This window comes from Acipenser ruthenus, chromosome 45 (assembly GCF_902713425.1).
Source record: "Acipenser ruthenus chromosome 45, fAciRut3.2 maternal haplotype, whole genome shotgun sequence".
Taxonomy (NCBI): domain Eukaryota; kingdom Metazoa; phylum Chordata; class Actinopteri; order Acipenseriformes; family Acipenseridae; genus Acipenser; species Acipenser ruthenus.
In genome coordinates, this window is record NC_081233.1 from 7,107,049 (window position 1) to 7,133,709 (window position 26,661).

The 26,661-nt window shown below is 41.7% G+C and overlaps 1 protein-coding gene across 5 annotated transcripts in view; it reads right to left on the reverse strand.

The window, feature by feature from the left end:
* Positions 1-1,968: 1,968 nt before the first annotated feature.
* Positions 1,969-26,661, reverse strand: part of LOC117967050 (rho GTPase-activating protein 15-like) — a 51,152-nt gene continuing 26,459 nt past the window's right edge. For 4 of the 5 annotated variants that reach the window (XM_059013218.1, XM_059013216.1, XM_059013214.1 and 1 more), the window contains 15 exons: positions 19,993-20,067; positions 19,128-19,274; positions 16,775-16,876; positions 16,603-16,664; positions 16,351-16,438; positions 15,635-15,730; positions 15,022-15,120; positions 14,093-14,222; positions 13,865-13,984; positions 13,491-13,589; positions 12,658-12,735; positions 11,716-11,769; positions 9,578-9,712; positions 8,938-9,043; positions 1,969-5,269 (listed from right to left, as the gene is read on the reverse strand). In XM_059013218.1, coding sequence (XP_058869201.1) covers positions 5,080-5,269; positions 8,938-9,043; positions 9,578-9,712; positions 11,716-11,769; positions 12,658-12,735; positions 13,491-13,589; positions 13,865-13,984; positions 14,093-14,222; positions 15,022-15,120; positions 15,635-15,730; positions 16,351-16,438; positions 16,603-16,664; positions 16,775-16,876; positions 19,128-19,274; positions 19,993-20,067 — 1,581 coding nt within the window. In that variant the 3' untranslated portion in view covers positions 1,969-5,079. The remainder of the gene's footprint in view (positions 5,270-8,937; positions 9,044-9,577; positions 9,713-11,715; positions 11,770-12,657; positions 12,736-13,490; positions 13,590-13,864; positions 13,985-14,092; positions 14,223-15,021; positions 15,121-15,634; positions 15,731-16,350; positions 16,439-16,602; positions 16,665-16,774; positions 16,877-19,127; positions 19,275-19,992; positions 20,068-26,661) is intronic. The other variant, XM_059013217.1, reaches the window with a different exon arrangement.

The window sequence follows — 26,661 nt, forward strand, 5'->3', positions numbered from 1 at the left end:
TCACGTCTCGTTTCAAGAAGCGCAGTTTTAATAACAAGTGGCCGCAGACACAGCAACGGCAAACAGTCTGGAAACCTGCCATGTCAGGACCGCTGTGTTCTGTACGCAATGTTTACGGCATGTAACACGCTGTAACATTACCTTCCAAGTCCTCGAACAGAAACCCTGGCTTGCCATTTGTAACAGAAATGAAAGTTTCTGTTAACAGTGTAAGATTCTTGCCACGCATGCTGCCAATATCAGCTCAGCTGGCCAGTGCCTTAAACTTCACACCCAAGAGTTTCAGCTGAATAGTTTACATGTATTGCTTGGTGGGGGGGGCACAACCTTTGACCTCTGGAGGCTGAATCTGGTTTCTCTGGTCACAAGTGGTTGCAGCCTAGTGCTCTGTGGCACAGTTCTGCCCAGTCACACTTGAGAGAGGACCAAGACTGAATGGAAGGCAGGTGGATTTCAGGTAAGGACTGAGGGTGAAGATGGACTGTGAATATGAATTGTTTCAATGAGAGAAATGAAACAATATGTTCATCGTACAGTGACACCAAAGAATATTTCTAGGATTTAGTTTCGTTTGAATATACATCTCTTTATATGGTGTATTATGGTTTAGTAGGCTAAATCATAAACCATCTAGTCCCAGATTCTTGCAGTTTGTTACAGCAGTCGTGCAACTTTCAAGACAGCTAAGCTAGGTCTGCAAACTAAAGACGTGACGGGACGCTCACAGTTCACCTGTTGATCTCAACCAAGCACTAAACACAAAATGATTTTACAAAAGGTGCATCCTGTTAGCAAGCGACATTTTCACTTCAGGCCATACCTTTGACCACATCATTTCCTGCACGTCAAAAAACTAGCTAGAGCTTGAAACACCACCACCGCCAGCCAGCGAGAGATGAAAGGAGACATTATTAAAAAAAAAAAAAAAAACGATAACCACGAGGTGGGAGGAAGGCTGGAGCCTTTATCAAAAGCGAAGAGGGGGGCTACATTTGTTCCTTCTGTATCTAGAGGTGAAATGATAATGCTATTCTAGACCAGTGGTTGATACATACCTTGCAACTGCGTGACACACGTTATAGGCGCGGCGAGGTGGTCAGCTGTGGAATTTATCATCGACAGTAATGTATGCGCTTTACTGAGAAGCTCTGGTTAAGGTAGGCGTTCTGTGAATAAAAGCCCTTTTAGTATATACCTTACAAGCCCACGTGATTATATCTTTATATAAATTATATCTTTATATAAATGTATAATTGTTTAGTTAAGCATTTACACAGAACCACGTTCCAATCAAGAGTCTTCTATCAGTACGTCTCTCTTGCCCATCTTGACTGAAACTGACCGGGATCCCATTGGCATAGCAAACATGTCAGCAGCATTCTGTACATCCCCCGCTGTAAATTCAAAATCAGTATGTCAAAGTTGATGACCCTGCCTCGGTTTGTATCTGTACAGAACAGTATAGAAGAGATGATGAATCAATAGTTTAACGAAGTGGTATTTAAACACCTAGGTGAGCAAATTTAAGCATTTAAAAGTATGTGAATAACTTAGTCTAGATAGATACAGGTCAGAAGTCTGCCAGAGACAGAGACAGTACAGACCGACTCTCATTATATAAAAATATAAAGTGTAACATATGGATGCACACCTCCACTATATCCCTGTTACCAGGGATTTCATCCACTGCGGTGAATAAACACAGCAGGGACAGTCTGTTTAAAGACACAAGTATGTGCTACATACAGTTGCTGTTATCCTCTTAAACCACTGATCCAACAATACACCGAAGGCATACAATTGGAAATGAGGATTAAATAAAATATTGGCTGCATACTACATCTAAAATCTAAACACTTAATTTGGCATACAGGATTAGGGTGGTATGTCATTATGGGGAATAAAAAAAATGACAGTCATACATCTGGCACACAAACATATTGAAAATAAGACCATTTTATGAATGCGTTTAATTCAAGAATAATTTATTGTTTTTAAATGCAGTAGGAAATCCCCCCAAAACTACAAAAAAAAAAAATCTTCTCCACATTTCATTGGAAAACAGACATCGGCATAATGGTTATTTACAACCAAATTAAACACAAGCTGTGCTTCAGTGGTGGCGTCAGCGGTCTAACTTTCTACAGACATTTTAATTGCGAGATATCTCGATTAGTTAACCGAACAAAAAGCATGTATTTTCCATTTGATGAACTCGTGACTTCGCAAACGCAAAATGCTCTCCAGAAATTTTTTTTTGGGGGGAAAAAATAAAATAAATATATATGTATTTATTCTTCCCCTTCAGCCAACCCACAATATAAAGTTACGAAGCCGCAAGGGTTCTGGAACATGCACTGTGTTTGCCATTATCATTATCAAAAAAAGCATTTCTGAAGTTACATGCATCTCAAAACATACGTTCATGTAATCTTTCCTAAAGTTTTTTTTGAATCAGTTTGCTAGTTGCAGAGAAAGAACGTTAAGTTGACTCTTAGTAAGTGTTTGCTGAACTGAAAACCTTTACAGTCTAGGTGATCAATTTTAATGATCTAAACAGTGGTGGATCCATATATCGCCGCTCTTTATTCCTATATTATGCCTCTTATTACCATTACTGCATTCAGAAATGAGGTCTGTTCAGACCATCGAAAGAGTTTAGGTCACCAGTAATTCACTTTTGACTTGGTTAACCAGCTATAGCTGCCTTTTGGGTTCTTTAAAAAAAAAAAAAAAAATCATAATTCTCCAAATGCATTTTTGTTTTGGCCGATACTGTTCAAAACAAAAAGAACTAGCCTAAAAAAAAATAATAAAAAAAGGTTTAAAAAGTAAAGCACGCTTTTTAGATAGGTATTTGCATGTAAAAAACACTATACAGTTAAAATCAATCACTATTTACAGACTAAGTGAATATTAAATTTAATAAGCAAAGAAACAGTAAGGTGAAAAACACCCTGAGAATGTGGTAATTATACAGTGGCACCAGAAATTATTCTGACAGCTGTAGCTAGCCTACATTTTTATATTCATAGCTTCACGTGGCATATTAGAATTCAACTGTGTAAACAAAAAGTGTGTGTTTTCATCCAGCAGGTTCTTGGAGATCTGTGACAGTAGAGATAACGCAGGGTCAATATTTACCTCCTGATCCCAATAAAAGCAATACAGCCATTTACTTTGTCATTGCAGGAGAACGACACTGGGGTTAGCCATTTCCAAGAATAAGGAAGGACGACACTTCATTAGGCTTTTCCTTTCGCGTGCAAATTGTTTAGAATATGGTCTAGATTTTTAATTGGCAGCCTTTGCAGCTAGCTCGGGGGAACTGGAACACCAGACTGCGGACCGGATACAGACAATGTTACTGACCAATATTTACTGCCCATCAGTGATACACCCCTACTCAAAACAATTATTGTTGTGTTAATATTGTTAGTCACTTCCTTTATGATTTTATTTACCGTCAATACTGAATGCAAGGTGCTTTTCCCTGCTGGGAACTTTGTTTTATGACACAATTGAAACTAATTGTAAATGTTCAGTAGAACTTCATATTGGAATGTATGGGCACTGTAGCATGTGATTCTAGGAGTGCTAAGCAACACCTGAAAATGGTTTGGAAAATGGTTTTAAAAGTTGCATGCGGGTGCTTCAACACTACTTCCTGTTATGCAGGTCAAGCTCACTCTTCTCTCCATGAGTGAAGGAGTGTGGCCAAATTGTACCACCCGAGAAGGAGATTGATTGACATTTAAAACGTGTATGATTGTTTATTTTCTTAAGCGTTAGACGGACGAATAATTAGGAGAAAAGATTTTTATCTGTGGCCTGAAGCTCTGTATTGGTGGTGAATTTCACTTTAAAAACCTGTTGACCAAGATGCACTATGATCTTAATGCATGACATGAAGAGGTCTGAACCGCTGCTTGTACCCGTATGGCTTTGGAATGCCAGCAGCCAATCAGAACACAGGAATAAGTGACAATGGAGCTCATACGAGGCAAGACAATGAAATTCAAAATGCTTGATTAGCATTGGTTTAAAAGGATACTTGATACATGCTGGACAATATTCCAGGTGTAACAGCCTGGTCATGAAGCCTGCGTTCCTTCCTAAGCAAAGACCAAAGCATGCAAAAACAGACTTTGCAATACTGGCAAACTAATGCCACACAATTCATAATACAAAAAAATATAATTGTCTACAGTAAGAGATGCTGTATTCTCCAGTGCTTCAAAGAAATAGGTATAAGCAAGTATTTACTTAATTTTCATTCCACCAGTGTCCTGACTATATTGTTAGCAACTTATAAAATTGCTGGGGTCTTCATCATCCTGTTCAACAGAATAGGGCTGCAGCGTACTGAAAATAGATGAATCAGGGTTATAAACAAGAGTCTATATGCTTGTTCTGTTTCTAAAAGTCAAGTAGCTTTTCTTTAAAATAAAATGTAGGTTGCCTCTGGGGGGGAAAAAATAAATAAAAATTCAGTGGCAGAAATGACTACAAAGCAGCCTTCATTGGCATTTTTTGACATCTTATTAACTCAGTTCAAAAGTTAATTTGTTTTTAACAAAAAAAGCGCCAACCAACATCCAGAGGAATTAGTAACATTTAAATATAGTACCATACAGGAGCTGGATAACACTGTCAATAGAATGTAGGACCACAGCTAGGATGGCACTGATTCGACGTGACAAGAGTTCTGGAGGAATGCATGACAATTCCCTCAATGGATTATCAGCTTATTATTCCCTCAGGTAAATTGTATTGTAGCAAAGTCTTCAGAATGGCAGTCTGGGATAGCATCCATCCATACAGTAAAGTCTTGCCCATCCTGACAAAGGAAGATGTAGCCTTTATATACATTACACAATAAAGATCAGGAGTTTTCCTCCCAAAGAAATCCATCGAGGTATTTCTCCCCCACCACCCGACAGTATTGGGATGGGTACCCCAATAGTATAGCCGCTGTGTTTCTGATGCCTCTGGTCGTTGGTGAATAGATTCTTTTGAAGCAGTTTCAGATGCCCCCTGGCTCAGTCGAGTGCAGTGTTCAGGTAAGCTTGTGGAAGGTCAGAGGTAGTCTCTGCCCTGCCCGAAGATGGTGTCACATTCGCTCAGGATGTCCTCCACCACTTGGTTCTGGTAGACCATGTTGATGGCGATGTTGGCGAAATCCTTTTCGGGTCTCATCAGGGTGGGACCGAAGACGATGCTGATGTTTTGAGGGGACATGCGGTTCAAATCCGATCGCTCATTCACCCTGGAAGGAAACACATGGGCATCGCGTTTAAAAAAAAGGGGACAGATTTCTGCATTGGGAAAAGCAACTGTCAACAGAAGAGCATCTCAGTTCAAAGCACTGTGGACAGACAATATCAACACAATAATTAAATCATTGCAATAAGAACCACAGATTGATTGCCAACATCATGAAACGGTAAAGGATCAGAAAAAATGTCATTTGAAAACTGCTAACTATTTTAAACAAGGAACGGATTAGGAAGATGCAGATGATCTAAAAAAAGGGGAGTCTTTTCAGAAGCCTGTGCTTGAAAAAGTACAATCTAAGCAAACCCCTGCAGCAGAGAATTGTACAAAATGCACATAGCAGGTTATTAAACAAATACAATATTCTGAAAATGCAGCTGGTATAAATAAAGTCGAAGCATGCCCATTCCATATGGCACTGCAATAATACTTCTAATAGTTTAAACCTTCTAAGGCCTTTTCCTGGCAAGCAACGCAAGACTGAAAACCCCATTAGGACACAGATGAATGGATCTAGCTTTCCAAAAGGTGGCAGGCCTTAGTTATGTGACAGCTCAGGGTACCAAACAAAGTCGGTAATTATTTCCAGATTTGACGACGACAGTGCCAGCTTCCTGCCAGACTGAGGCAAGGTGGCCTCACCCGAATTCCTCAGCAGTGATTCGCCGTTCCTGTGTGTAGGCAGGGCTGGAGGTGGTGACCTCACAGAGGATCAAGGTGACGGTTTCAACCCTCTTTCCCGTCTCCAGCTTCAAGTGGTTTGATACAGTCAGCGCCAATAAAAACTGCTGGATGTAGCCAAGTTAAGAGTTACTTTGAAAGGTACTCCACAGCCTCCTACCTGGAATTAAGCTGTTAGTTTTAACCCGTTGCTCTCGCCAAACTTTGGCTTTGTACTTTCAATTAGACTAATGTTTCAGGCTAATGCCATCATCCACACACACATTGAAACTTTTTCTGGTTAGTTTCACTAAGAAAGCAAAAGATGATTCCACTGCAGTGCTATGCATTTCAATACTGTAGGTGTTAAGAGATCTGGAATTGAATCATTTTTTTACCATCATATTGGAACAGGTCTTGCGTTCATTCAAATCCAACGACAGAATGACCGGGCGAGCAAGCATCTCAGCTGAATTCAGCTGTTTAATTTAGATTTAAACATACGCTCTTTTACATACATTGTACGTGTTATATTAACAGACTAACTACAGTACTATGTGAACGTTCACGGTCTATAAAAATCATATGTAAAAAAGGTGAAGAGGAATTGATAGACAACTTTAATTAATAGCTGCAATGTTTCCTCCTTTAGAAGGATGGGAGATGAAGGCTCTTTACTGCTTTTGAATTCTGTCTGTATAGGTTTGAAAAGGTTTTTATTTGGACGTGCACAAAAGATTTAAAGAATTACAAAAATCTATATATTTTGTGATGTTTCAGCTGTGTATAAAGAAAAGTAAACTTGTTATTTTTCAAGAATGAACACACACACACTTCTTAAAAGCGGTACGTGTGTGGGGCTGCTTGTCTCCATTCTGACGACTCTGGCGACACCCCCTCCCCCCCCAGCATTGCAACCACAGAACTGGCACCCATGCCAACCCACAGACACATGGACTGCATTAGACTGTGCTGCCAAGCCGGGGTGTGGCTTGGAGGCGACAAAGCCCTGAGAAGAAAGCTGAGAAGACACATGTGGCAAGGCTTTAAATACAAGCTCTTCTGATCTCCTGGGAAAATATACTGAAGAGCGTTTTATTTAACTCTTACAGTAGCTCCACTGCTTTTGGGGTTTATAAAATGTTCATTTATAATAGGCTCCCTCACCCCCAAAGAGAAAGGGTGCTCCCTCCAGTCCAGGGCAGGCTTGAGACAAGGAGACTGAACTGCTCCCTCACCCCCAAAGAGAAAGGGTGCTCCGTCCAGTCCAGGGCAGACTGAGATTACTAAAGTGCGGAAGGAAGCAGTTAAAGATGTGACGCGTTTCTCTAAAAGACGAGAGCCACAGAGACCCAGCAATTACTCACAAGTTCCACATAAAGGGGGAGGGGGGATACTTTCATCCAAAAAAAAAAAAAAAAAAAACACGCCACAAGTCGACCGAGCTGAATTATTGAGCCTAAAAAAATATATCGCAACTTTCTAACCCTGTTAGCGTAGTGATTTCCTCCCTTTTAACACTATGTAAATAGTCAAAACTGCTTAATATCCCTAAATTTGCCATAGTAAAAACATAGCAAAGTGTAATAAAGCACAGTGACAGCATGGTAAAGCATAGGTAAGCATTGTAAAGCGCGATACAGATCATGGATCATAGCAAACTGTATTAAATGGAGCCATCCTGTTCATGTAATTACATTGAAATGTTCTGGCCAGAATACAATAGCAGGTCAATATGGACAAGCTCCTAAGCACTTCACTGAGTGTCGCACTGTGGTCAAAATCACTCACATCCATCATACAGCTGATTTCCTCCCTGCTTAATATCACTTAAAGAAAAACACACGAGTACAAAGTTTACATGGAAGTAAATGGCTGTACAGTACTGATATGTTAAACACAATACAGCATACAGTGTATACATTTACAGCTTATGTTTTACACCATTACCATGTGCTGTACTTGTACAGTATAGATATTAATCAAATACATTTGATTAATAAAACACTACAAAGTGCCGCTGTACAGTGATTTCCACATCAAGATAGGCAGATTCGTTGTATAGATTTTTAATGGTTATTTTGCCAGGCTCTGGGTGGACACTCTGCTTAGTGTCATTCTTGCTCAGTCCCTTCGGAGCGATATTAAAAGGGTTGGGCTATATTAGGGTTTTATTTTGATCAATAATCAAAGCATGCGATCAAAAAGGGGTGATTTCAGATCCATGTGTGGTGCAGATAGTCAAGAGGGTGCAGCCTATATATGGCCTTGCTCACGGTGCCCGACGCGTGTTATACAATACGGAATTAACATGAACTTCAATTCAAACTTTAAAACACAAAGAAAGCAGTTCCAGTAAATGCAATTAGAGCTAACCCACTGGAGCTGTCACATTGTTTTGACACGGTTTACACTTTTGGAGTTGACTGTAATAAGATAGGGAACTTAAAAGTAAACTGTTTTCAAGTACAGCACTGCCATGTCTCTGTTTATGCTCCACCACTTTTGTACTGATATTTTGACTAATTCACAACAAGAGTGCCACCTTCAGGGGAATGCTGGTATTGCGGATTGAAGTCACTGCAAGTTGAATCAATGCAGTATCCCTTATTCGTATCAGAGCTGCAGTAGGTCTGTCTTATCATACTGCAACTATTGTTCAGAACAGCATAGTGAGTCAAATCTCAGATACAAGCCTTACTGTGCAGTGATTTGTCTTTTCAAGCAATTAGTAAATGAAAAAAAAAATTAATAAAACGGAACAAGAAAATGTAGATGGTACAAAATATTGGGCAAACAGAATGCTGGGGTATATAGTCAAATCAAAGGAATGGGGCTTATGATGTTAACTCGAACCACTAGCAGAGCACAGAAACCAGGACCAGAGGACACACAGTCAAGTGGAGTTGATGCATTCTTTAGAGTTTTCATTTGCATCATTGAAGGCAAATAAAATAACACATCTCCTTTTGAACTCTTCCTTAACAGTACTTGACTTGCCTTTTGAGGTGTCTGAACATGTACTTCATGGTATCATGGTTAGCCGGGGGCAGATTCTCCACCAACAGTTTCAGCTTGGCCACTTTCTCTGCGTTGTCAGACATTTCTACAGGACACAAGAAAAAAAGTCAAGCAGACTACCTCATTCTAGGGTACCTGAAATCGAGCAAATGGAAAAATATGAGAAAAAAAACCCAAGGCTTTAAAATCAGTTTGTGACCTCTTAGCATGCACAGCATTATCACTGGCTTGGGATGTATTTTTGTTATTTTAGTAAGCGTGAGTGAGGTCACTTCTTTATCACAGGAAGTGATGTGGTACCAGGAAGAAACAAGAAAATGTGGCTACAGTACAGTGGTGCTTGAAATAATCATGAAGGAAGGAAATAGATGAAGGTATTGGTTATCAAATCGAAAAAACATCCCTGAAAAGCAACAGGAAGCAACATTAGTGTATGCATTGGTTTTTAGTATTGTCTTTCAACACTGCAGACATATAGAAGTCTATGACTCCTCTCAAAACTGCATTGAATAATCCTTCAGTAGTCTGTTCTGCACAGTTAAGAGCTCAATATAAATGTGCAGCAGTGCAGTGCACAGCACACAGTGGGCAGTAACAGTAAGCAGGGACAGGCACTCACTGACAGTCTCCACAAACTCGTCAAAGAAGCTGTAGGGGACCAGGGGCTCAGGCAGCTCCCGGAAAAACAACTTGAGAGCCCCAGTGATGACGTGGATATCCTCCCACTGACTGTGATCCAGGTTCAGCTTCTCCTCTGAGAGAGAGAGAGAAAGGAGGGAGGGGGAGAGAGAGAGAGAACGAACGAGGGGGAGGCAGAGGAGAGAAGGGAGGGAGGGAGGGAGAGAGCACGAGAGAGAGCGCAAGAGAAAGGGGAGAGAAGGGAGAGAGAGAGGGGAGAAGAGATGGAGAGAGAAGGGAGGCAGGCAGGGTAGAGAGCAAGAGTAGGTAGAGAAGGGAGAGAGATGGAGGGGAGATGCAGAGGGAGGGTGGTAGGAGATAGTATTGTTATATATATATATATATATATATATATATATATATATATATATATATATATATACATTTTATTTACTTACATTTATTAGTCAAGCAAAAAGACATTTTGACAAAACACGAGCAGGAAGCTTGCAAAAAACAACTGGCTACAAAGACTACAAATAATTAGTACAGTGGTGAGAAACTCCGTGCACAATATAGAGCAGGGGTCTGCAACCCTGGTCCTGGAGAGCTACTGTGGCTGCTGGTTTTCATTTCAGCCGAGCTCTGTTAGTTAATTGAGCTAATTATTGGCTTAATTAGTCAGGATTAACAGGTGTTCCAGATCTTTAGCCACTGATGATGTAAAGACACCTATAAGACCTGCAGGATAGGGGCTCTCCAGGATCAGGGCTGGAGACCCCTGGTATAGAGCATAGAGCACGTTGTATTTGTCGAGAAAAACCTCAGTTGTTCAAATAAAACTCCACCAGGACCACATTACCTTGGGTGAAAAAGGCATAATAAAAATCAGATGCAATACTTTAAACCTACAGCTAGTGTCACACCATCCTGTTCAATTTTACACTGTTACAGGACTCCTTGATGAATATTTACTACATCCTTTACCACTGGGCTTCTCAAACCTCGGTCCTGGGGACCCCCTGTGTCTGCTGGTTTACATTCCAGCTGAGCTCTCAATTACTTAACTTAACTCTTAATTGAACCAATTGATAATTTGCTTAATTGGACCTTTTAACTTCTTTTCAGCTCTTAAACAGTTGCACATTTCAAGTTAGCTATAACATTTTAAACTAACTTGAACTCTGCAACTGTTTAGAGCTGAAAACAATTAAAAAGATCCAATTAAGCAAATTATTAGTTCAGTTAAGTAATCGGGAGCTCAGCTGGAATGAAAACCAGACGACACAGGGGGTCCCCAGGACCGAGTTTGCTTTACTGCATCCTAAATTAACACAAAGGATAGTTCTGTTCAAATAAACCACAGATAGACGTACACGGCCGAGACGAGGCTGGCAAGCTGGTTAACACAATGCTGCCTCCGAGCACAGAGAGAGAGAGAGAGAGAGAGAAGGAGAGATAGCACTTTATTTTAAGGATCCATTAGAAATCAAACTAAACCTACACAAAACCATGTTGGAAACAATAGTGAAGAATACCCAGGTACAGGGAATATATGCCATGGTACCCATGAAAAATACAGCAACATCGTCACATTGCTTATTGTAATAATTGGAGATTCATTTTACTATTGGGGTATCTTTTGATACTCACCAGATCAGTCTGGTGTAAGGACTATTGATGTGTCTACCCCAGTGTTAAGCCATTTGATGAACACTGGTTGCAGGCTTATGCAGTAACACTGAATATAACCGAGGATATCATGTTTCACAAACATATATTGCATGCTTATGCAATACCATTGAACGTAAGAGGATATTGATGTGATACAGCCATTTGAAATGTCTTTGTAGCAGACAGTTTGTATCAGAAACTACATTATGTTAAGATTATACATCATGTTGGCTATACTGTTTATTATTTTATTACATAAAAGGTACTGCTTTTTTTTGTTTAATTGCATGTCTAGATGCATGGATCCTTATGGTAAAGTGCTATGCAGAGAGGGCTCTGAGCTCAAGCTGCGTCACGCTGCAGGTTTCTGCATGTCTAGATGCATGGATCCTTATGGTAAAGTGCTATGCAGAGAGGGCTCTGAGCTCAAGCTGCGTCACGCTGCAGGTTTCTGCTTTCTTCTACCTTGAACCAGCTCTTCAGGGAATAAATAACGGCCATCGGTTGTCACGGCTCTCTCTGGAAAAAGCAATATTCATTTACACAGCTTAGTATCTGCTGATGACCCTCCACCATGCAACAGGACAGCCTGTTCACTCAAAGGAATCCCAGCCCACAAAAGAGAACCCACTGCCCATTCCTCCAGGGGATAACCCACTGCCCATTCCTCCAGGAGACTAACCCAGTGCCCATTCCTCCAGGGGACTAACCCAGTGCCCATTCCTCCAGGGGACTAACCCAGTGCCCATTCCTCCAGGGGACTAACCCAGTGCCCATTCCTCCAGGGGACTAACCCAGTGCCCATTCCTCCAGGGGACTAACCCAGTGCCCATTCCTCCAGGGGACTAACCCAGTGCCCATTCCTCCAGGGGACTAACCCAGTGCCCATTCCTCCAGGGGACTAACCCAGTGCCCATTCCTCCAGGGGACTAACCCAGTGCCCATTCCTCCAGGGGACTAACCCAGTGCCCATTCCTCCAGGGGACTAACCCAGTGCCCATTCCTCCAGGGGACTAACCCAGTGCCCATTCCTCCAGGGGACTAACCCAGTGCCCATTCCTCCAGGGGACTAACCCACTGCCCATTCCTCCAGTCTTTAAAAGAACATGTTTTTAATTATTTAAAAAAAGGATACAATTCCACATTTACGCGGCGAAAAATAAGGCGGGACCTTGAGATCCTGCCAGCACTGAAAGGGTTAAACTACAACACATGGTTATGTACCAGGAAGCAACTTTATCAATAGCGTTGTACCTGCACACTCCAAATTCAAAAGTATAAAAATAGGAGCAGAGAACAAAAAGATCTTCAACAGAAGAAAAAAAAAAAAAAGAGGAGGTGGTATTGCTAGTGCTGACATGAGGGTAAGATTTCTACAATCTCCTTCAAGACACACCGTTTACTCACCGTGATCGACGATGAACCTCAGTCTCTGAATGACGGACAGATTTCCACTCACTCGATAGATGCCATCTGTCTCGAGGCCTGGAACGCAAGGGGTGAAATCTCAGCAACAGCAGGTGGAGATTACCAGCGAGTGTGCCAGGACTAAACCAGGGGCTTAGAGCCAGAGGATTGTTCTCCATAAGCACATCTAACAAAATAATTCCACTAAATCTTACTTTGCAAGTCTCACATTTTCCTAGACGAAAGACACACTGTGCGACGCAGATTTTTTTAATTAGTGAAGAAAATGTATTGATTGCTCCTTGCAGATATTTTAATGCTCCTTAATGTGTGATGCTGAAAAAAGTCAAAGGAAACGCAAAGAAATACGTTGAATAGGGGGCTCCCGAGTGGCGCATCCAGTAAAGACGCTGTGGCTGATAGGGCGCCTGCGGGTCTGCAGTGCAGCCATTCGGATCTGTGTTGTCCTCCGGCACTATGGGTCTGGTGGCTTCGCTGTGGATCCGCAGTGTGAAAAATGACGGCTTGGCAGGAACACGTTTCAGAGGATGCGTGTTTCAGCCTCCGTTTCCCCGAGTCGTCGGGGGGGTTGCTATGGTGAACCGTGATAAAAAAAATAAACGCAGAAGCAACTTGCACGCCAACTGTGTTCCTTCGTGACGGAAACAGAAGGTATCCAGCAATTTTTTTTATACACCAACAGCTATGAAAAACACCTCTCAAAATCCAATGCGTTTACCACAGCGTGTGCCTCTTTCCTATAAGAGTATGTGAGATTAACAGGCTAATCCATGTTCCAGCAGGGTACCCAGGGGAATCCCTCAGGGTCGTACCTCTCCTCTCCACAGCCTCGACGCACAGACGCACAAACTTGGGCACCGTGGTCTTTTCCCGCTCGCACAGAGCATCCAGGCGACAGCCGAACACTTGATCTGGGGAGAGGAGAGACTGGCTTACCAAACACATCCATAATAAATAACAGAGAAAAACACACGCAGCAGTGTGGCCAACTGTCCTGGGAGTCAGCCATCATCATCATACAGTTGGTTCACAGTATATCACTTCACAGACAAATTGGTTCTACAGTACTGTATGACACACTGTCAATACCACAGTGTACCAGCAGGCTGTACAATGGGGCTTTCTTTTTGTTTACGAGATTACCAGCTATTAGAATTTGAAGTACATCTATCTTTCTGTCTCGCACCTTTAATAAGCCCCTTCTCTTGCAGCGTCTGCAGGGGAGGCCTCTTCTGAATCAGCTTTCTCAAGCGACTCTTCACTCTCTTCTTCTCAGAGTTCTCCACGTTGGAGGTCGAGCGTGGCACTGAGGAGAAAGAAAGAAAGTGCAGCTTTACAGGCGTTTGTTCACAGCTGAAAAACAACAACGACAACAAGGATTCCGGACGAATTGTGACATCAGAGCGGAACCTACAGGAGGACTTCCTTCCCGATCGCCCCTCTTCCTCCTCCTCCTCCTCGTCTCCACTCCCATCCAGCATCTCCATGCTTCCTGAGCGGCGCAGAGAGTAGAGCAGGACATTGTCCAGAGGGTTATCCCGGTCCTGAAACACGCAAGCCACATTCAAACACTAGAAAACCTGTAAATATACAAGGCTACATTTAAAAGGATCAGCTAAAATACTAATAACATTGTATGATAGATAGCTAGATAGATAGACAGACACACACTAGCTTCAAGTGTCGTCTCCTCAGGTTGTAGGCAAAGGTCATGTCTCTCAAAGTAAAAGTTTGTACTTGTTTAGGAGTTCATTTAAAATGTTCTGCCTGTTATGTGTATATGAAACAATAAACATGAAATAACCTTACACTGCTCTAAACTATTGACATCCCTGTACAAGGCTATTTCATCTTCAGTGTGCATATCTAGGAGGATTTCTCCCAGCTCATACAGCTGCGGGCAAATGTTTTGCATCACCCTATTAAATGAACTCGTTTTGTTTCATAAAGTCGAATAAAACCTGCTGAATAATGTTAAACACATTTCGAAATCCAGCAAGAAATACTGGACTACTATACGGCTTCCAGTAGACTTTTGCTGTATCATTTTGTAGTTCATTTTGTTAAATATCTAAATTAAAATTAAACTAAATGAAAATATCTAAAATTAAAATGTTTCAATCCTCAAATTCTAGGTGATGCAAAACTTTTGGCCATAGCTGTAGGTTCAGATCATTAGAATGTCCCGAATGGAACTACTCATTACTTAGAGCAGAGCTGCCTTTTTGCATACCTGCATTGTGCTGAAAGAGTTCTTTTCTTCCAAATCAGTTATGTTACAGTATAAGGCCCTCTTGCATACATTACTTATTTGAAATGTCTCAATCCTAATATCGCACTCACCAGCTTCTCGATGACATCGTGGATGGTGTTGAACCACTCCCTGGTCACAGAGTCTGTGTCAGACTGCAGCAGAAACTCATTGCCCGTCACTGTCCGGAGCTGTGCAGAGACACACAGCAGTTTAGTGACGAAGTGTTTGAAGAGCTCCGATTTAAAAGTAAATATGTTGAGAGTGTATGCAAAGAGAGTCACAGAAAGACTGCAAGAGAAACACACTCTTAACATGGATTAGAGATAGCCAATGAACAGATGCTATTCTTAAAATCAGAGCATATTATACTAAATTAAAAAGCTGGTACTGCACATTAAAATCTAAATACAAACTCTGGTATTCATGTATTTAATGTGCTGTGGTTTACAGATTTCAAATGCTTTGTCATTGACATGGAGTGTAGCTGCAAAAGTATCATTTTGGTCATTGCGTGTGAAGTGGACGAACAGGGTTATTCAACCTCTTTAGCACTGACTTGTGTCAATACATTTTGCCCTTGAAATCATGCTTTACAATGATGCTGACTTTGTCTAGATCTTGCAGATTTCAAAAACCGCTGTCCTGCCCAGATCTTCTGCAGTGTCTTTCCACTGTGCAGCGTTCCTGTGGTCTCAGACTCACTCGAAAGACGTTCTTCTTGCTGGACATGTCGTTGGCCCAGCGCAGCTGGGCTCCTCTCAGATCCACGCTGCTCTCCGGCTTACTGTTCCCCGGCTTCTACAAACACAGACAGAGGCCAGCGTTACCAACACAGCAGTGACAGCACCGAGACAGGGCTGCACTGCACTGCGGAGGGGCGAGGCGGCTTCAACGCACAACGGGGCACAAATGAACTGAGTTTAGGTGAAATGTTAAAGGTGTAATGGTACAATTTAAGTCCCCTTATAAACGACTTGCTTCTCAATTATTTCATTTTTGTTTTATGCAAGGAAGGCATCTCAAAACTAAATCTTTGGAAGCCGGGTGACACCTGCCCAGTACCAAGCTCTGCCTTTAATTCAATTCCCTTGAAACCAAATGAAAGCCGGGTATAGATTTTCACAGTGCACCTCCTTCCTGACCAGGTCAATCCTGACCTCTGTGATGTGGATTACACTAACGTCCACTGGGGACCAAATACAGTTGCATTGCAGAAAAACAGCATGATACATTGTGAGCAAAGACGATTGTCAAAAATATTGAAAGTCAGGATGCACAAACTGAGCTTTTCACATAACAAGCAAGAAGCCATTGAGGTGCAAAGCTGGAAAAGACAAGTGCACAAGTCTGCTGTCTGCACCAGCTCGCCCTCCTCAATGCTGCAATGCGCTGGCTAGGAACCCCGCCCGCCTGCTTACCCAGCTCTGGAGGGTCTGTGATTTGGGATCCTTGAAGAACATCAAGCTGTTTCCCACCAGCACCACCCAGGAGGGGTTCCAGTTCTTCCTGCAACACCAACGAACAGCATTACGGGGGGGGTTTAGGACAGCAGTGAAGCAACCAACAGGCACTCGAAATACTGGAGATGCGCACCAATTCCATTGATTAATCAGTTATTGAGACCAGTTGGTAAGCTTGCCCAATTGAGGCAGAGACAAAAACTAACTCACCTCAACTTCCTCCCTCCTTCTGCTATTTTGGTTTTGTTCAGCAAGCCACATTTTTCAAGTTCCTTAAAAAAAAAAAAAAAAAAAATGTAATGGCGTGTTTAAAATCCTTCTCCAGACTCCTTTATTTTCACTCTGACTCGGGTGATCTATCCTACACACTGGAGGTACTCACTGGAGTGCTGCTCTCAGAGCTGTCAGCAGAGCCGTTTGGAGAGGACAACTCCATGCCTCTGCTCGGGATGTGATAGGACATATTGCGCCGGTGATGGATCACCTTCAACAGGGGAAACAAAAGCATAAGACAGGCGTTGGGACGGGTCAAGAATATCAGTCCTCTAATCAGATGTGATGTTCTCGTTGTACAGTACTGTGCAAAAGTTTTAGGCAGGTGTGAAAAAATGCTGTAAAGTAAGAATGCTTTCAAAAATAGACATGTTAATAGTTTATATTTATCAATTAACAAAATGCAAAGTGAGTTAACAGAAGAAAAATCTACATCAAATCAATATTTGGTGTGACCACCCTTTGCCTTCAAAACAGCATCAATTCTTCTAGGTACACTTGCACACAGTTTTTGAAGGAACTCGGCAGGTAGGTTGGCCCAAACATCTTGGAGAACTAACCACAGTTCTTCTGTGGATTTAGGCAGCCTCAGTTGCTTCTCTCTCTTCATGTAATCCCAGACAGACTCAATGATGTTGAGATCAGGGCTCTGTGGGGGCCATACCATCACTTCCAGGATTCCTTGTTCTTCTTTACGCTGAAGATAGTTCTTAATGACTTTCGCTGTATGTTTGGGGTCGTCGTCATGCTGCAGAATAAATTTGGGGCCAATCAGATGCCTCCCTGATGGTACTGCATGATGGATAAGTATCTGCCTGTACTTCTCAGCATTGAGGAGACCATTAATTCTGACCAAATCCCCAACTCCATTTGCAGAAATGCAGCCCCAAACTTGCAAGGAACCTCCACCATGCTTCACTGTTGCCTGCAGACACTCATTCGTGTACCACTCTCCAGCCCTTCGGCAAACAAACTGCCTTCTGCTACAGCCAAATATTTCAAATTTTGACTCATCAGTCCAGAGCACCTGCTGCCATTTTTCTGCACCCCAGTTCCTGTGTTGTCGTGCATAGTTGAGTCGCTTGGCCTTGTTTCCACGTTGGAGGTATGGCTTTTTGGCCGCAAGTCTTCCATGAAGGCCACTTCTGACCAGACTTCTCCCGACAGTAGATGGATGTACCAGGGTCCCACTGTTTTCTGCCAATTCTGAGCTGATGGCACTGCTGGACATCTTCCGATTGCGAAGGGAACTAAGCATGATGTGTCTTTCATCTGCTGCAGTAAGTTTCCTTGGCCGACCACTGTGTCTACGGTCCTCAACGTTGCCCGTTTCTTTGTGCTTCTTCAAAAGAGCTTGAACAGCACATCTAGAAACCCCTATCTGCCTTGAAATTTCTGCCTGGGAGAGACCTTGCTGATGCAGTATAACTACCTTGTGTCTTGTTGCTGTGCTCAGTCTTGCCATGGTGTATGACTTTTGACAGTAAACTGTCTTCAGCAACCTCACCTTGTTAGCTGAGTTTGGTTGTTCCTCACCCAGTTTTATTCCTCCTACACAGCTGTTTCTGTTTCAGTTAATGATTGTGTTTCAACCTACATATTGAATTGATGATCATTAGCACCTGTTTGGTATAACTGTTTAATCATACACCTGACTATATGCCTACAAAATCCCTGACTTTGTGCAAGTGTACCTAGAAGAATTGATGCTGTTTTGAAGGCAAAGGGTGGTCACACCAAATATGGATTTGATTTAGATTTTTCTTCTGTTCACTCACTTTGCATTTAGTTAATTGATAAATATAATCTATTAACATGTCTATTTTTGAAAGCATTCTTACTTTACAGCATTTTTTCACACCTGCCTAAAACTTTTGCACAGTACTGTATATCGATCTGTATCAATCATTACTGTATATCCAGGATACTTTTTAAAAGCTGCCAACTCTCCTGTAGCTTTTATGAAGCTTCCACGAATGCCCTCTCTCCAAGTACAGCTGTTACACCAGAGTGTAACCATTAACTGTCTCCCTGCAGCCCCCAGTGTCCCAATCAGTAAGAGAAAACACATAGGACAAATGTGGAGTTTCTTACATCAACTCTGGATGGTGTTGCAAGGGGGCAGGTAAATAGTTATACTGTGATGCAGTAGCTGAACTGAGTGAAAAGACATGTTTGAGGGGCTCTATGGAGGCTGAAATCACATGCAAAGTGAATCTAAACCACAACACATTAGCTCATTGCAACATTTACTGCAGCACCCTATTGAAATGTGACTATTTTAGCATGTCAACGAAGCAGAGTACCGTACTGCATATAAAATGTGGGCTTGGCGTATGGTCCTGTGGTAACGTCAGGTAAAACAATGAGAAGTGAAGGACTGTACTAAAAGACAGCACGCTGAACAAGGCACAGGCCGGAACAATTTTCGGCTCGACCGAGTTTCTGTGGCAGCGGGGTACCTTGTTGCTCAGCTCAGTCAGGATCATGGATCTGGCGTGGCTGAGTCTGTCTGCATTGTGGAGAATGCTGCTGTTTCTGATCTGGGCCTGGCTGGGACTGAAAGGAGCTGTATTGAGCCCGTCAATGGAGGCAGTGCGCTGGATATTCTGTTACAGGAAAGAAGTAAAAAAACATGAGGGGAAAACCGTAACTCTTACAATTCATGTGCTATGTGATCTGCATGGTATATCGAGTTTGTTTTTGCCGTGGCTTAAAAGTTGACTAATAAATGACTTCATTACCTTTTTTATTCTTATTGACTTTTCAAATCTCTGGATAAGCCATGTTGATCTATATAGAAGAATTACTACCAAAAAACTATTTTTATTTAAAAAACAAATGGTGGCGATAGCTTTTAATAGGATCATCTGAATATGTACATTTAGAACTTTCACAGCTTGGAACTGTGCATTGCAAGCAAGATTTTAATTGATCCCTCTTACTAATATTCACAACATTACGACTGTACCCCTGTACTGAGCTGAAGTGTATCAAAATATCAATCATTCAGCGCTGAAACTCCCATCACAGGCACCAATTCATATGCATTTTTCGCAGTTTCAATAGCATCGTTGGCTTCAATCCTACATATGGATTTGGAAGACTGTACAGACAGTATTCTTGGTATAGCAGCACACAGTCAGTCTGCTGCTGATAAGGTACCACAACACATAGCCAGACCGTGTGTATTGGTTATCCATAGCACTGTAATAACATTGTGAATACAGTAGTAGGTTCCCACTGTGATACCGTTGTACCAATGTTACCAGGATGTTGACTGCAATGCCATCGATAATTTCGGAGAGGTTTGGATTGAAATCGTACCTGCATCAGTTCCCAGGCTGAGTCGCCATCATGCACACTGTATATGTAGCTCCCTGGACTGGCTTCAGATGAATTCTGGAAGAATAGGCACATTATATTATTATTATTATTATTATTTCTTAGCAGACGCCCTTATCCAGGGCGACTTACAATTGTTACAAGATATCACATTATTTTTTTACATACAATTACCCATTTATACAGTTGGGTTTTTACTGGAGCAATCTAGGTAAAGTACCTTGCTCAAGGGTACAGCAGCTGTGTCCCCAACTTGGGATTGAACCCACGACCCTACGGTCAAGAGTCCAGAGCCCTAACCACTACTCCACACTATATTACACTTGATATAAGGCATATAGGAGAGCATTTCATTTAATACACAGTAATCACAGTATCTAAAACCATATATATATATATATATATATATATATATATATATATATATATATATATATATTATATATATATTATATATTATATATATATATATATATATATATATATATATATATATATATATATATATATATATATATATATATATATATATATATAGGGCATTTGACTTCCTTTCAAAAGACAATACAATTGACTTGAGACTCCCACACACTGTTAGAGATGCTGAATGACAAAGTCCATATATTTAGACCCAACACCAATTAGATCTATTGAAAAGAACACCAATTTTTTCAGGAGCATAAAATGTCAGCTTGTATGATTTGCATATCCGTTACAAGTGTGTATATTTAGGTCTTTTGCTGACAGCGGTCTGCGTGAAAATATGCTGCCCTGTAACTGAATTCATCCTCCGATGCACTGTTACTCATTCAAACTGTTTAAGGTTTCAGTATGAATAACTTCACAATGTTCCACTATGACAGAGGTACACAACTGTGGTCACACAAAGAAAATCCTCAAAAGGAAAGCGTTACCAGCAATCGGTTTAAAACTCAGAGCTTTATAACATTCAGCAAACTGCGACACCAAGCACACACATACCTCTCTCTCTCGCATTAACAAGTTGGCAGCTTCTAGTGTTCCTGCCAGTTGAAACTAATTAAAATGAAAAGACTTTCATTTTTATAGACTACAGAGGGGTAAAGGGCAACAGTTGTGTTTATATGACCATAGACTCTGAACTGCTCTCTCCCTCACCCCTAAGAGAAAGGGTGCTCCCTCCAGTCCAGAGCAGGCTTGAGGCATGGAGACTGAACTGCTCCCTCACACCCTAAGAGAAAGGGTGCTGGCAGGCTTGAGGCATGGAGACTGAACTGCTCCCTCCCTTACACCCTAAAAGAAAGGGTGCTCCCTCCAGTCCAGGGCAAGCTTGAGGCATGGAGATTGAACTGCTCCCTCCCTCACCTCTTAAGAGAAAGGGTGCTCCCACCAGCCAAGGACTTCTGTCTTTCTCTGATAAGCTCTTTATTAAGATATAAAACGGAACAGAAAAGAAGAAACAGATACTCACGGTGAACTGGTTCATGTATTTCAGCACGGATTTAAAAATCAACGAAGGAGTGAGGATACATTCCACTGGCGAGTTTATTTCTCAGGCTCGTAGCTGCACAGGAGAGCTCTAGGTTTCAAACAGTCACGTTACCCCTCACAGAACGAGGAAGCAACTGCACAACACCAGCACTGGTGAAATAGTTGGTGTCTTTGAAAATTAAGGAAGTTGAGCAAAATGAACAAGATGCAGAAGCTGATAAAAACAGCTTCCTCAGAGAGGCAGCGTCTGACAATCCGGTGCAGTTTTACACTACAGTATCCAAACTTACATGATGTTTGCAATCATCGGGTGGGTCTGCAAGTATTCAAACACTGTGCTTTGAAGCCTGTGTTTTAGATGCTCCGACTTGTTGCTCTCTTCGGTTCTTGTTACCAGCCACAGGCATTGTGTAACACAGGCATCTGCCCACGTGTCTTTACTGTACGTTATTGCGATTCAGAAAGACAACAGAAAACCATTTTAAAAAACAGCTGTTACCCAATATGCATTACTATCACACGTTATAGTATTGGGTTTTGTAATAGTATTTTTCTTGGCAATTAGTGAACAAATTTCAATCCTGCACGAAAAACAGAAGTCACGTCAAGGAAGGGAGAGACATTGAAAACACAAGGGTCGTTTTGCTTTAGTGAGTTCACACCGAGATGCATTGTTTGAGAGAGGGCGATTACTGTATCGCAGTGTCACCGGCCTTTCATTTCAACTGTGATGAAGATGGTTCTGCTTCATCTGCCTTAGTTTCACTGACCTTCAATTCACTGCTTACTTCTCTCAGTGGAAGACCCTGGGGTTTCCACAGAGGGAAGTCATCTTTTTTAAATGCACTGCAATGCAGAGTGTTTATTAAATCAGGGATTACTCTTAGCCTTCCTTAAGCCCAGGCTGTTTCAGAATTGCTTTTTTTTTTTGTATTGATTTTGCATGATCAGGTCCTGTTTTTTTTGTGAGGAAGGTTAATGAAAGAAGGAAAATCATATAAATGATCATTCTAATTACAATGACACCATTGTTTGCTGAAATTGCAATTACAATGCTATTTTGTTCAATTAGTTAGAATTATGCTGCAGTAATTACAATTATGAATTACACTAAAGTAACAAACAGCTCCACACATTAACACGCTTACTCTATTTTAAATAACCCAGCAATAAATCACACGTTCAAACATACTATATAAAACTTTTTTTTTTCAGACAAATGGGGTCACCAAAAAAGTAGCTGAAAATATAAGAATGATTGAATGACAAATGCATAACTGAACTGTAAACATGTTAAATGTGTGTACTTGTTTATGATACTTTAGTGTAGCTGTAATTGTAATTACTGCAGCATCATTATGTTTGACCCCAGGTCTGCACTGTGAAAACTACAGGTTTTAACATGTGGGACGGACTAAAAATAAAGCATTGCTTAACATGCCATTATCTTTTAACCACTGCCTTGACACTCTCTAGCGCCATTAACCATGATCTCAACAATACATACCACTAGCATTCCAACACTAGTATATACAGTGCCTTGCGAAAGTATTCGGCCCCCTTGAACTTTGCGACCTTTTGCCACATTTCAGGCTTCAAACATAAAGATATGAAACTGTGATTTTTTGTGAAGAATCAACAACAAGTGGGACACAATCATGAAGTGGAATGAAATTTATTGGATATTTCAAACTTTAACAAATAAAAAACTGAAAAATTGGGCGTGCAAAATTATTCAGCCCCTTTACTTTCAGTGCAGCAAACTCTCTCCAGAAGTTCAGTGAGGATCTCTGAATGATCCAATGTTGACCTAAATGACTAATGATGATAAATAGAATCCACCTGTGTGTAATCAAGTCTCCGTATAAATGCACCTGCACTGTGATAGTCTCAGAGGTCCGTTTAAAGCGCAGAGAGCATCATGAAGAACAAGGAACACACCAAGCAGGTCCGAGATACTGTTGTGGAGAAGTTTAAAGCCGGATTTGGATACAAAAAGATTTCCCAAGCTTTAAACATCCCAAGGAGCACTGTGCAAGCGATAATATTGAAATGGAAGGAGTATCAGACCACTGCAAATCTACCAAGACCTGGCCGTCCCTCTAAACTTTCAGCTCATACAAGGAGAAGACTGATCAGAGATGCAGCCAAGAGGCCCATGATCACTCTGGATGAACTGCAGAGATCTACAGCTGAGGTGGGAGACTCTGTCCATAGGACAACAATCAGTCGTATACTGCACAAATCTGGCCTTTATGGAAGAGTGGCAAGAAGAAAGCCATTTCTTAAAGATATCCATAAAAAGTGTCGTTTACAGTTTGCCACAAGCCACCTGGGAGACACACCAAACATGTGGAAGAAGGTGCTCTGGTCAGATGAAACCAAAATCGAACTTTTTGGCAACAATGCAAAACGTTATGTTTGGCGTAAAAGCAACACAGCTCATCACCCTAAACACACCATCCCCACTGTCAAACATGGTGGTGGCAGCATCATGGTTTGGGCCTGCTTTTCTTCAGCAGGGACAGGGAAGATGGTTAAAATTGATGGGAAGATGGATGGAGCCAAATACAGGACCATTCTGGAAGAAAACCTGATGGAGTCTGCAAAAGACCTGAGACTGGGACGGAGATTTGTCTTCCAACAAGACAATGATCCAAAACATAAAGCAAAATCTACAATGGAATGGTTCACAAATAAACATATCCAGGTGTTAGAATGGCCAAGTCAAAGTCCAGACCTGAATCCAATCGAGAATCTGTGGAAAGAACTGAAAACTGCTGTTCACAAATGCTCTCCATCCAACCTCACTGAGCTCGAGCTGTTTTGCAAGGAGGAATGGGCAAAAATTTCAGTCTCTCGATGTGCAAAACTGATAGAGACATACCCCAAGCGACTTACAGCTGTAATCGCAGCAAAAGGTGGCGCTACAAAGTATTAATTTAAGGGGGCTGAATAATTTTGCACGCCCAATTTTTCAGTTTTTTATTTGTTAAAAAAGTTTGAAATATCCAATAAATTTCGTTCCACTTCATGATTGTGTCCCACTTGTTGTTGATTCTTCACAAAAAATTACAGTTTCATATCTTTATGTTTGAAGCCTGAAATGTGGCAAAAGGTCGCAAAGTTCAAGGGGGCCGAATACTTTCACAAGGCACTGTATATACACACACACACACACACACACACACACAGCATAATTACAACTGGTTTCACTCGTATTTCTCTTGTTCTTTACGAGGTGTCATTTTCTGTTTCAATCATCACAAATTCAGAAGTTTAAAGCACCCATGTGGCCAGAAGAGCTTAAATCCACACTGCAGAACTGTACACACATCTAGGAAAGATAACTCAAAACTGCGCTGTAGTACAGGAAAGAGAACTCCACTCTCAACACTGCAGAGCGCTCTAGTAGTATAGGAAAGAGAACTCCACTCTCAACACTGCAGAGCGCTCTAGTAGTATAGGAAAGAGAACTCCACTCTCAACACTGCGGAGCGCTCTAGTAGTATAGGAAAGAGAACGCCACTCTCAACACTGCAGAGCGCTCTAGTAGTATAGGAAAGAGAACTCCACTCTCAACACTGCAGAGCGCTCTAGTAGTATAGGAAAGAGAACGCCACTCTCAACACTGCAGAGCGCTCTAGTAGTATAGGAAAGAGAACTCCACTCTCAACACTGCAGAGCGCTCTAGCAGTATAGGAAAGAGAACTCCCCTCTCCACACTGCAGAGCGCTCTAGCAGTATAGGAAAGAGAACTCCCCTCTCCACACTGCGGAGCGCTCTAGCAGTATAGGAAAGAGAACTCCCCTCTCAACACTGCAGAGCGCTCTAGCAGTATAGGAAAGAGAACTCCCCTCTCCACACTGCAGAGCGCTCTAGCAGTATAGGAAAGAGAACTCCCCTCTCAACACTGCACAGCGCTCTAGTAGTATAGGAAAGAACTCCACTCTCAACACTGCAGAGCGCTCTAGTAGTATAGGAAAGAGAACTCCCCTCTCAACACTGCAGAGCGCTCTAGTAGTATAGGAAAGAGAACTCCCCTCTCCACACTGCAGAGCGCTCTAGCAGTATAGGAAAGAGAACTCCCCTCTCAACACTGCACAGCGCTCTAGTAGTATAGGAAAGAACTCCACTCTCAACACTGCAGAGCGCTCTAGTAGTATAGGAAAGAGAACTCCACTCTCCACACTGCGGAGCGCTCTAGTAGTATAGGAAAGAGAACTCCACTCTCAGCACTGCAGAGCGCTCTAGTAGTATAGGAAAGAGAACTCCTCTCAACACTGCAGAGCGCTCTAGTAGTATAGGAAAGAGAACTCCATTCAAAACTACAGACCACTAAACTGATCCAATATACCAATACATCTAGATTACATTTTTCCACTAGAAGACATTGAAACTTTGTTATTTTCTGGTACTTTTCTGTAAGTTGCTGAACTATCAGAATAAAAAAACACCAATTAATAGAATTACTAAAGAAACTTTCTTTTGCCAATTTGTCATTACCTTGCGCAGGTTTCCATTGCTCTTGGGGGACAGGGGTGAAAGGCTGTTGGTGTCACGAGGAAACGTTCTCCCTGGACGAGTGCTGGACTGTCCCAGCGAGACGAGGAAAGAGAAAGAACGCTATCACTTCCTGCTGTGTTTGTGTGTGTAAATAATTGCAGCCTTCCCCGAGGCTCTGAGTGTGGTTCATCTAATCCCTTCCCCCTCTCTCTACACCACTTATCACTGCCTGGAGAGACTACCAGCATGCCAGCATACCTGTGTGGTGTAGAAATGACTCAGCAGCAAGATGTTGACTGATTTAACTGTACTTTGAGTCTGCCGATTAGCCAGCAAAGATAAGACATGGCATTACTGCACACTACATGGTACTCCTGTATATTTTGAGTTACGCAGCAAAACAGATCTATTTGTCGTACCAACTTGTGTTTTAAGGTTTTTTTTTGCCTGGTTATTGATGAACTCCTGATATTAACTCTGCTTGTTGTCGTTTTTTAACTCAGTCCTTTTAAAATTGTATTAAAAGGGTGACTTAAACTCATGCAGTAAACCACAGAGGTATCTGTATTTAAACTTAAATGCTCACTAATAATGTGTTAAATGATATTTTTTATTGTTAATTCTTTGCTATATTAAGTGCAGTACCTTGACGCATGAAGTAGAATATTGCATTTG